The 12,977-nt window shown below is 30.7% G+C and overlaps 1 protein-coding gene across 2 annotated transcripts; it reads left to right on the top strand.

Annotated features, from left to right (window-relative positions):
* Positions 1-5,022: 5,022 nt before the first annotated feature.
* Positions 5,023-7,100, top strand: LOC145814666 (MLO protein homolog 1-like). 2 transcript variants are annotated; one of them, XM_082911638.1, is made up of 8 exons: positions 5,023-5,234; positions 5,338-5,398; positions 5,875-5,960; positions 6,059-6,133; positions 6,388-6,476; positions 6,615-6,664; positions 6,770-6,810; positions 7,023-7,098. In XM_082911638.1, the coding sequence occupies exons 1-8, from the start codon at positions 5,130-5,132 to the stop codon at positions 7,053-7,055; spliced, it is 540 nt and encodes a 179-aa protein (XP_082767764.1). In that variant the 5' UTR covers positions 5,023-5,129; the 3' UTR covers positions 7,056-7,098. The 2 variants fall into 2 exon arrangements, with proteins under 2 accessions (XP_082767764.1, XP_082767765.1); XM_082911639.1 differs by having other exon boundaries at positions 5,042-5,234; positions 6,770-6,823; positions 7,023-7,100.
* The last annotated feature ends 5,877 nt before the right edge of the window (positions 7,101-12,977 follow it).

Genomic DNA, 12,977 nt, shown 5'->3' on the forward strand with positions numbered 1-12,977 from the left:
AGAGTGTTAAATTGAGTTTTAAAAATTTGATTTGACATGTGAAGTAAGAAAATTTGTTTAGTTATGAGTTTTGGAAAGAGTTTTTAAAGCTTAATTCAAATTGTTATAACTCATAACAAAACACATTATTTTTCCACTATTGAAAATTCTGATCAACACCCATAACCAAACTTTTTTTAAAATTCAATTAAAAAAATTTATTATTAACAGAAAATAACATTAATCAATTTTTTAATTGAAAATACTACAAAGGAAATAATTTTTTTTCAAAATAAATATTCAAAAATTTTAAATCATAAAATTTAAATAATTTAAATAATCTAAAAAATTTAATAAGTAAAAAATTAAAATAAATATTAAAAAAATTTAAATCGTAAAAATTTAAATAACTTAAATATTCAAAAAAATTAAATAATTAAAATTTTTAATATTTTAAATTTAAAAACAATTCTACACTCCAATCGTAACCAAACACATAAAACAAAACTCAGTTAAGAAATTATTTTTAAAACTCAAAACCAAACACATAACTCGAAACTCTATACTACTTTCACAACTCTACATTCAAATCGTAACCAAATACATAACAAAAAAATTAAAATATTTAAAAATATTTTTATAAAATAGAGTTTGAATTTATTTTTATAAAATATTTTAAAATTTAAAAAATTTAAATCGTAATATTTAAAAATTAAAATATTTAAAAATATTCAAAAAATTAAAAAATTAAAAAAATCGTAACATATTAAAATATTTAAAATCTTAACAAAATTAAAATATTTTTTAAATATTTAAAAAATTAAAATATTAATTTGAATTAAGTTTTGAAAAGAGTTTTGAATTATGTGTTTGGTTATGAGTTTTGAAAAGTAATGATTATGTTTTGAATTGAGTTTTGAGAAATAAGTGTAGAATTATGATTTGAAAGCTCAAAACAAACATCACACTCAAATCAATGGGTGAAACTATAATTTGAGAGGCTACCAAAGTTTCTTTGTGCTGTAAGATTATTTTCCAACCATGTTTTCTTGTCAATATTACAATTTAATAATATATATTTAGTTTTTAAAGAAACCTATTCCACTAATTTCAAAACAGTCAAAATAGAAAACGGAAATAAGAAGATTATAATTGTGTGTAATACTTACTATTAAATATTATAAACAAGGAAAAAAAGGACCTCTTGAGATACAAGTCTAAATATATGGGACCAGATGGAATACATGAAAATTTTATGGACTTGTTGGGTTATAAGTCCTCTAAATGAGATTATAAGTAAATCTCTCTTTTTTAAATCATATTTTAGGTTTTTTTTAAATACATCAAAATTAAATTCATCTAAGAACAAATCAAAAAAAATTACTAGAAACAAACAAAAATCGGAACAAAAAAGCATACAGGTTTTTATTTGAATTTTCATTTGTTTTTAGTATTTTTTAAATATTTTTAGTCAATTTATTTTCCTTTTTAGATATATCACGATTAGGTGTATCTAAAAAACAGAAAAAAAATTAATTAAAATATTAAAAACTAATTAATAAAAATAAATGAGAACAATAATTTAAAAAATTAAACCAAACATTTTCGTTTGAAAAATAAGTTGATTTTTTAATTTTTTTAACTATTTTAATCTGAACTAAAAATAGACTCAAACCCAATCCAACCATTCTTTCCGAACTATAGTCTTGAAGAATCTTTTCTAACTTTTGTTTTTATTTAAGATAATTTAAAAATCAATTTTTTTTTTTTTTTTTTTGTTGTTGTCTGTGGTGGATTTTCAAAATCTACCTACTCCGCGTCACTGACATCACTCACTCACTCCCCCCTTCTCTCTCTCTCTCTTTGGCTTTTTAATTTTTTTTAACTCTTTTTTAAAAAAAAAATATAATGATTATAGGTTGAATGTGATATTTTATTTGCTATGACTAAAATAATTTATTTTATCTTTTGTGACTAAAATAACCCCAAACCTCTTTGCTAAATAGCGCCATAATTTTGGGATTTGGCACTCCATAAATTTTAAAATATATTTTTTTAAATTTTTTTCTAGGAAAACAACATGGGTATCCTTTGAAATTTCCAGTCATTTATTTCAGCTCAATATATGTTTTAATCAAAAATATTTTTTAAGAATTTTTTTTTGATGTTTGATTGCGATCTTAAAATTAATGTGTCATTGGTTATATTAAGGGTTGGTTTGAGGTGTCCTAAAAAAGTGTACTTTTTATCTTTTTACGAAAAGATGTGCAGAAAAGTAGAGAGGTGATGTGATGAAAAAAAGATAAAAAGATAAAAAGATGAATTATATAGTTCATGTCAAACCAACCCTAATTGTGGTAATGTGGTGATAGCAATAAAATTTTAGTCTAAAAATATGTACTCTTTGAAGTAGAAAATATCCTATCAAATAATAAATAAATAAATATTTTATTTTTAAATAAATTTATTTTCAATTGATCTCGGAATCATTTTCAATCATACCAAACATAAAAAAATATGGATAATATTTTTATATAAATATATATATATATATATATATATCACTACTAGAAAAGTGACTTGTTGCGACTAATTTTTTGCGACTGACTATTTAACGGTCGCAAAAAATAATATTTACAACAACATCTGAGTCTTTCTTTTATTTATTTTGCCCCTTTCTTATTATACCTATGCCCTAACCCCCTTTTCACTTTCACTTTCCCGACGATTCACAAACACATCTCTCTCTCTCTCTCTCTCTCTCTCTCTCTCTAAGATTGTGATGAGAAGCAGCAGACAACAATGCCGGAGCTACTAAGGTTTGATGATCAGAACCAGTAGAGATCATTCGATTTCGTCATCTTCACCGTCGCATCCAACTTCAGCCTCTTGTTTTCCGCTTCTAGTAGCATCGATCATTGCTCCTTCACTTCTGATGTTCACAATCACGACTCTTTCGTCTCCCAACTCACTCAGGTTCCTTTTTTTTCATTTCAATTTCATCTATTGGTGACTGCAGTGTTTGTGTAATATGACAAAGTGATTTTCAAATAATTCATTAAATGAAAGGATCACCATCTTGTAAGTGAAGTATCAATTGCACGAAAATGTTTGAGTACCTGGAGACCTATTGAATGGAAACGGTCTGATGTTTTAATCTGATGAATAAAGAGAAAGAAATACTCAATCTTGAGTTCCAAGTTAAATTGCAAATCCTAATTATGAAGACGGAATTGAAAAATAAACGTAGTTGCAAGATTGCAACACTGATGCTGGATTCAAGATGCATGAGACCTTAAAAATAAATAAATAATAATAATAACAAAATAAAGAAAGACATGAATTTAAATGATGAACTGGATTTATAGATTAAGGAATTGCTATGGCATTACCAACTATATTTTACTGCTCACTGAGTTAATTACTTTTCTGTGTTCAGTTAGCTTTTCCTTTGTCTATAATTGTGCTCCTTCCCCAGCTAATGCTGATCTTTTATTCCAGAGTCAAAAAGATATAAGGCTGTTATCATCCGAATTGATAGTCCTGGAGGTGATGCTCTTGCTTCTGATTTGTAAGTAGTGTTGTGTTCTATCGTTATGATAGAAATTTAACAAGTAAAAACACGACATGTACATGTGTTGATGGCATGTATAAGGCTGTTACCATCCAAACCTATTGGAATTTGTTTTACATGTGAATGATTGAGGATCTGAGTATATTCATCTAATTATCATTTTAGATGTCAGTGTTCTTTCTCTATATTTAGTTTTGGATGTCATGTTTATAATTCCATTTACAGATTTATTTATATTCCTCATGCAGAGAATGAAAATTATAGGATTGCAATTGAATTCCTTTAGATTGTGTTTAGATTTTGCCGTTGTTGTTAATTTTTTTATTCACTTGAGTGTTTCTATTTGTCTTGATTATTGCCTTACAATTGAATTTGGTTGTTGTTTAGGGATGATTTGCAAATCCCTTCTTCTCCATACTTTCCAGCCTATGACTATGCCTATGCGCAAGGACATGGACAAGGACCGCCCCCAATGGTGCAAGAGCGTTTTCAGTGTGTTATCAGTCAGCTTTTTCAGCATGTAAGGGACTATTTTTTTGGTTTTCTATTCAACTCTGCTGTTGGTTTGTTTGTTTTCTCTTCTAGTATTTAACACTGCCTTGCCTTGGTGTTTTAATTGGACTCCCAAAAGGATAATACGTTGCGGTGGAGCTGTGGATCATGAATTGTAAATGGCTATTTGGGATCTCATGTCAGTTCAGTTGATCCTCTCATTTTTTGCATTTTTTGGATGGGAATTAATTTTTGTTTTTCTGCATTTGTAGGTAATCATCAATTTTTCAGTCATTTGTATTGTTCTACATATGAAAGTAGCTTAAAATTAATAAATAGCTGTGTATGAAGTGCTAAATGTTTCTTTATGCTCAACTCCGACATTAGTGTTAAACATTATGTTGTCATTTTGCTGAAAAAAGGTCTGGATTTGGGGACAGATTAAATTTTATTTTGTGACTTTTACTCTAGTAAAGAAAAACTGCAAGCATCAGTCTTGCAGATGTCATCCAAAACATTGTTGTCATGTGGCACTGATTCTGGCTTAGTTTGATCTGCAGATATGACGGGTTCGGATACATCCATTTGGTTGATCATATCTTTCCACAGGGTTACCTTATACGATTTATATTAGGTCCAATCATTTTTCAAAATCTAATACTAATATATTGACACGGTTTTTGAGCTACGTGTTTCACTTTTAGTAGATTCTCATGTACCTGTTTTGAGTCATATTAGTGATTCTGTGAGCATCGCCAACTAGTGAAGCCTTTTGCAGGAGCTGTCTACAGAACTTTTTCAGATTTGCAGGGCAAGGGCTCTGCCTCCTACGCAATATGATGTTGTAACTTTCGAAATCATTTAGTTATTATGCTCTTTGTTTGTCTAATGGTCCCATTTTTTTTCTTTCATATTAACAGATCCATCTGACAGTAAAGTTATTAGAATGTTGGATTTATAATCCCCAAATGTTCTACTATGTAATCTGTTAGCGATTGGTACTTTAGACGTTCACACAAGCAAATATTTGAAATGTGAAGGTTGTATTGTACATGATCATCTACAATGTATTTGCAGATCATTAATGGAGTCTAAGTTGAGAAGTGGAACCACCCTCATTGTGGACCGCTATTCATTTTCTGGGGTAGCTTTTTCATCTACCAAAGGTCTTGACTTCGAATGGTGTAAGGTGTGAAGACATTCTTCAATTTAAAATTCCAATCTACATATCAGGCTATTTGGATGCAGCTATGTTTATCAAGTTTATTTATTATTTATTATTTATTCACCAGATGAAGAAATGGAAGGGTTGGGAATCAGATACGTCGTCTTTGGAATATCAATTCACCAATGGTAATTCCTTCCTGTTCTCAGTTCTCATTTAATTATTTTTTATATATGAAGATTGGGCCTAAGTTTGGGCCTTCGTAAATTTCAAATAGGGCCAGCTTAACGGCCCAGCTTAATGGCAACATTATGGACCGAAATCTCCAGGGGCTGATTAATGTTAATTGTTGGGCTCCCAAAAAATAGTTTGAAAAATTGCCTGAAAATGAAGTGTGTAATTTGTTGTGCTACACTTGGAACAAATGTAATTCACATATTTTATTTTGAGCAATGATTAAGATTCCCACTCCCACAAGACCTCCATAAATCTGAACTACTCATGATGTATGAATGAACCTCACACATACATGGAGGGCTGTGATCACTTTGGGGATGTGGGCATCATCTCCAAAAGTGGTCCCAAACATTTTCCTTTTATTTTTTAGTAATTTTTTCGGATTTTGTAATATTATTGATGAGTTTTTTTTTTTTTTCTTAAACAGATCCAGCAAGATTTAGGTTTAGTCATCAGACTTCATTTGTGAGACGTCATACTAGATTTTCCAGAACTCCTGGGATCAGATGGATTGTAAGATTATAACTCAGAGTAATTATGAATTGTTCAAAATATCATAGCACATTGTCTAATTTCAAAGCATGATATGGGATTATAATTTTTTATTCCAGGTTGCATTCTTCAGGCAATTCTTTGGTTCGGTGTCAAAGGTGGAATATATAACTATGCGCAATGGGTTTATCAACGTAAGTGGGCTTCTTCATTTCCCCAGGATTTTCAAGTTGAATCTCAAATGATTGACATGTTCGATTTAAATTGAACAATATAATAAATCCACTATCAAATTCAAGTACAACACATCAATCATTTGATACTTAACATGAACACCCCTAGAAGCAACTCCAAACAGGGCCTAAAGTCCTTTTTAAAATGTTAATTATATGCATGACCAATTCTGGTATGTCCCAACAGATTAAGTCTGATAAATATATGTATGTAGGCACATTTTGCTCCAAATACCAAATTTAATTTCCACAAATATATTAAGAGATCCATGGAAGATGACTTCAAGGTGGTGGTGGGAATAAGGTAACTTCATCATTTCTTCTTTCAATATTGTCAACTATATTCCTCACTGGCTTTGGGAATATCATTTAATGAATCTACCAAGACACTTATATGCTAATGATTTTTTTTTTTTTTTTTAAATTTGGGTTGATTTTGCAGTTTCCCACTGTGGGTTTTTGCTGTCATCTTACTGCTGCTGAATGTTTACAGTAAGCAAACATCTCTGTTTCTGTTTGATGATATCAGACTAAATTCACTTTTAGTCTTTCATGATTATATAAAATCATAATTTTTATCTTCTAAAACTTGTGTAGGCTGGTACACGCTTGCCTGGATCTCATTAGTGCCACTCATTGTAAGTAAGACATGTAAGTAATTTGGAAGCTCCTTACTGGAAACACTTCATCGCTTGAATTGTTCAAATTACTTCTCTCTGCAAAATTGTTGAATATGCTGTTCATTTCATGGCTGCTACATGTGCTTTGAATATCAATCAGACATGTTCTATTTAGGAAAGAAAAAATTCTAGATCTAATATTTTTTTAACTCTCGTTTCTGTTATTACAGGTCAAGCCCAAACCTAACTCAGCTAGCATATAAGGACTTCTGAGAGACTTAATGTTGACAGTTATTTCATTGATTTAACGTTAGACAACGACCTCAATGCCTTCATTTCAAACTAATCGATGCGTGTTTTCTCACTATCTATAACTGAGTTGTAGGATTTTAAATTAGTTTTAGCATGATTGGATTGATTGATTGTGATTAAATTAGTTTTGTGAGCAAGCATTGTTAGGATAGACGTTCTCACTTAGAAGCGTGCTTATGAGATAAGCCATGGGGCACTAATGTTAGTTTTCAAGTCCAAGTTTGATGAAAACTTTCAAAGTTCATGGCTGCTCTAAGATTTCAAGATAAACTATGCTCCTTAGTGTTTTTTACCTAACATTTTTAAGAGAAAATTTTCAAATCCAAGCAGTTTAAAACTTATATTTCAAATCTATGTTCTATTTTACGAAGTCGTGTTTTCAAAATGCGACTGTAACTTCGAAATCTTGTTTGAAAACATAACTTGGGGGGTTTTGGGGATTGACTTGTTCAAAGTGTTTAGTTTCAGCACTGTGTCGAATGGGAAATGTGGCAATGCTTGGCTTGAACCAGAGGTCGTTGCTGCATAAATGTATGTGTTTTTGGCACCTGAGTAGTCTTGATTTATCACTGGGAAATCTGATGCTTTTTTCCATTCATTCAATGACTTCACTGAACATTCTTGGCATTCACCATTTGCATCCAAGTTTATTGACACCTGCATTAATGTAGACAAATCTAGCTTATACTCTAATCAACTTAAACCCTCTTTAATTTCTTGGCAATAGATGCAAAGGCCCAAAAATTAGATGACCTTTTGTGATAAATCTTGGGAAAATTCTAAATGTACTGAATTTGATCATGCAACCTAACACAATTCTCTCACTGAATCGAATCGGATTCTGTGCATGTAGAAGAATGATAAATTTTGTGGGCACATGATTTTGTGTCCTTAAATCCCTTGATTCTTCTGTCTCAATCCACTTTCAACTATTAAATCAGGTGTTTGAGATTTATGTATATTGAAATTATATAATTCAATACCTCACAATCTTAACCACATATGGTGACATTCAATGACAAAATTTGATTTTGAAATGAAACCCACTAAAATAACATACTAGCCTTATAGTTTGTAAAATAAGTTTTGCAAATTTCATCTGTATGTATCAGTTTATGTACTCATAGAAAAATATCTAGAAATGTTTCAAAACATGGAATGTGTAATCCGTACCAAATCAAGTTTATATTATATTCTACTTATTCATAAATCTCTCTTCATCTACTTATATTCTACTTAGTTTAAAATATTTTTTTATGTTTCAATAAGTTTTATGGGTGATATAATTACCAAAATACCCTTAATAATATTCGCATTAATGGTGAATGTTTCATGATATGAATATTCACACTGTTAAATATGAATGTTCACATCAAATCTTTAAAAAAATATATATGAATGTTTACATTATCAAGTTGCTAAAAATTCAAAAAAAATTTGTAAAGATAAAATTGTCTATAATATACCTTAAATATGATAATTAAGATTTGTTTAATCAAATATCCAAATGATAGGACTTATTGCAATATAAGAATATGTTATGAATTAATTGAGATACAAGTATTTGAAAAAGGGTTTTCTAATAAATCCTCCTATTTATTTTTGAGGCAACAATTTTTCTCCCAAAAGTATAGTAATCGTTTGTCCATTTTTAACCTATTCGAGAGCTAATAACCATGCAGATTTCTAGTCAAAGTGAGGCATTTAAACTCTTACTTATGCAAATTTTTAAAAGGGGAAAGAGACAAGTGGCCTATTATGCATTTAAACTCTTACTTATGCATTTACTCTTACTTATGTAACTTGGAGTTGTTTTTTTAATGTCATGAGGAAAGAGACAAGTGGCCTATTATGAAATATGTTAGCTGTTTCAGATCCTTCCAATTTAGATTAATTTTTAAATTTTATTTTTTATTTTTTTAATGTTCATTGTTTTGTTAATTAGCTAGAAGGTTTAAGAAATGAATGTGGATGCTATTATTTGAAAGCTAATATCCATGCAGATTATCTTTAGAGTGAGTGACCTAATTCTGGGAAGTTGTATTAACAATTGTACTAGAAAGCAACACCAAACTGCCTTTTTCTTTTTTTTTTCGCTTGATTTGGATGCTGTTTATGGTAGTCTGTTTGTTTGTTTCATTTTGTTCTCTTCTTGGCTTTATATTCTCAATTCTGGATCAAAATAATTCAAACATCACAATCTACTAACTTTATTCATCTACAATGGTAGCGTAGACAGTAGACTGTCATTGGGTCTAACATGAGTAGTTTGATTGAGGTATTGCCAAGAGGAGTTGAGTAGAGTTGTGCATTGTATGAAACTTCGCATACCCTAAGCGTCTAAAATCTTATTAACAAATGCCCCTACACTCCTAAACAAAATCCCACGAATGCACAACTTCCTCATTATGTTTTGAAAATCTAAATGAAAAATGGACAAAATAAGACACCTCAAGCTAGCCTGATTGTAATTGCATGCTCTTGGTGCATACTGCCCATATTTTCGTTACAAATAAAAGAGCATCACATGCCTTGGGTGTCACATTAGAAACTTTACAGATGTTATTCCAACTCATCGCAAGGGATAACCACATTGGGGGGAAACAAAATAAAAAAAATAAACTAATTTATGACGAAAGTAATATGATCAAAAGCAATATTACATTAGGCCATGGTGGCTTCTCAATGTATTGCATCAATGATCTATCTTCTGGAAAAATTATTGAACAGGTTGAATCTAAGATCATTAGCAGCCCCTTCATTTATTGATGAGATCACACAGCGTGTGACACAAGACGTTGAGTCTAGGTTCACTACGATGATCAAGAACCTAACGGCACGTGTTTTGTTCTTAGAGTCACAGGGTATGGCTGGGAGTATGAGCTTGAGAGAGGTGCAATACTTACAAATTGACGAATTTTACGTTTTATCAATTTGCATATATACATATGGAAATTATTAACACATTATACTAACATATTGTAGGTGTCAGATGCATCTAGTGGGCAGCAAGCTTCAAAAGAAAATGAATAGGTATGCCACTCTACTATATTTCTGCATGTATTTATGATATTTGCTGTGTATGAAGTTCTTGAAGGATATCACTATATTTCCCCATGCATGTATTTGTGATATTTGCTGTGTATGAAGAGAATGTATGCAGCACAAATACTCAATTTTTCATGCCCTACGCGAAAGAACAGGTACATTATGTCATTTATTAATTATATGGCTTCAAATGATTAAGAACCTAGCTATCCACCAACTTGATATTGAATGAAACACATGAATTTCTAGAACATTATAAAACCAATATAGAAAAAGTAGAAGCATCAGTTTTTATTGAACTACCAATTAGATTACCCAAATATAACACCTCTACTGCAATGAAGAGCGCAGAACTATATATATAAACATGTGCTGGAATAAACAAAGTTACAGGTCCCATGTTCACTCAATAAACACCTCTACTGCAATGAAGAGCGCAGAACTATATATATAAACATGTGCTGGAACTATATATATAAACATGTGCTTTTGGTATTCCTTGTGCAATGTTTAACTGAATTCTCTCTAATCATGATGAGGCTGGTTCTGTTTCTGGGGCTGGGGCTGGGACAATCACAGTACAAAGGAATGTCGGAACTATATATATAAACATGTGCTGGAACTATATATATAAACTGTGATTTTCTCTCTAAACTGTGAACTATATATATAAACTGTGAACTATATATATAAACATGTGCTGGAACTATATATATAAACTGTGATTTTTATATACATATTATGCGTATATACTGTGATTTTCTCTCTAATCATGTGCTGGAACTATATATATAAACATGTCCTATCTTTGATTTTCTTTTATGGACTGCACTGCCCTTCAATCAATACTGTACAATCACAGTACAAAGGAATGTCGCAGGTTTTCCTTTGACAACAGAAATAATCAGAATAGCTTATAGATATGCCATTAACTCTGTCTGGCAACATGTTTAAATCCACATGCATCAGCAGAAATACATTGAATTCGATAGTGGATTTTGAATTTTTAATTTGGATATCAAAATTGTTTTGAGGATTTGAAATTCAAGAGTAGTGAACAAATGGTGCCAGTATTCCAGTCCTTCCATCTGATGTTTCTTAGTAATTTAATTAACTGTATGACTTATCAAATGGTGGGCCTTATATTATATTTGGTGCTGGTATGATGAGATTAGGATGTTATTGTAATCACTAGGCATCTTCCAATAGCTGCCTTTTGTAGACCCTAGTGCTTCCCGGCTGCTTTCTCTAGACCTTGATAAGTGGAGTTTTGGGCTCCTTTTTGATGTCTTGCCTAGAAAAATTACTAGGATTCTTCCCCTATAAAAACCATGTACTTTACCCCTAAGGTTTTTTTTTTTTGCATTTCAACATTTCGAAAGTGATTTTTTACGTTACGGGCATTTTATGTACTACTTCAAATATATATGTACCTGATGGAAGAATTTTGTGCACGGGTAATTTTAACTAATTTGATTATTCGGATTGCATCTTTGCAGGTGGTTGCAGGTATGACCGGTAAAAAACAAGGGTAGTATGGATATTAGAAGTAAGCAATGATTTGTCTTATCCTGCCTCCATTCCCCTTCCCCTCTTACTCTGATTAGAGATTGGAATAAGATTTTTTTATCATGTGAGAACAAAGAATTATTGTTGCTACTGGTTATTCACCTTTATTTTTGCTTGTGGATTTTAATGCTGTTAAAACATGTGGTTTCTCATGCTATCAATCGGAATTGGATGAGCTCCATAAGAAGCTTAGTTCTGCATGTTTGGTTGTCTTTACTTGATTGCATTTTTATGTCTTCTCACAATGATGTTCCCAGTCCTTGAAAGGCCTCGTGTTAGATCTTAAACCTTTAGTTCATCATTTGGGCTTTAAAATGCTTGTGCTTCATTGACACGCCTTTTATAAGTTCTATTAGTAGTATTGTATACTGGAAGTGTTTTGACAGATATTACCCCAACTGGAATATGATGAAAAAAAGTTTCACATATTAAAAGTAATTGTTTAATTGTGACATTTTTTGTTTTTATTTTGTTCAAGCTTTAATATTTGAAGAAAATAGTAAGAATATCTAGAGGTTAGCTGTGGGTTTGATTTGTCTAATTTGTTTGATAAACAGCTGGATAGGTAAAAGGGCTTTAATGTTTCACAATTTGTTTATTTATTTATTAATTTTTATTTTTATTTTTAATTTTTTGCGACGGTAACAAGATGGTCGCCAAAGATCATGTTAGTATTTTTCTTTGTTTTTTGCGACGGCAAAATAGGGGTCGCCATAAGTAGTTTAGGTGGTCGCAAATAATTTGCGACCGTTGTTTTGCCATCGCAAAAAGTATTTTCCACCCCCATATTCGCGACCCCCATTTGCCGCCGTCGCATGGGCCGTCGCAAAAAGTCTTTTGCGACTGTTTTTTATTATTTGCGACGGTTTATGGCGGTCGCAAAAAGTATTTTTTTTAGTAGTGTATATATATATATACCGAAACAAACAGACCATCAATATAGAATAAAGTCAATGGTAAACAAAGTATATAATTTTAATTTACCAAAAAAATAATATAATTTAATGATATTAATATTTGGAGTATTTATTTATAAATCCCTTTTCACTTATGTTTCGCTTAATTCAAATTATTTTTTATATTTTAATAAGTCTTATGAATGATATAGCTATCAAAATATCTCTAATAATAATATGGTGAAGTGCATTAATGTTCATATTGACCATGTAAATATTCACATCAATGTTTCATGATGTGAACATTCACACTGTCAAATTTATTTAATACAAATATTCACATCATCAAATTGTTAAGGT

Source organism: Camellia sinensis, unplaced genomic scaffold (assembly GCF_055761805.1).
Source record: "Camellia sinensis isolate YWXY unplaced genomic scaffold, ASM5576180v1 Unanchor12, whole genome shotgun sequence".
NCBI classification, from domain to species: Eukaryota; Viridiplantae; Streptophyta; class Magnoliopsida; order Ericales; family Theaceae; genus Camellia; species Camellia sinensis.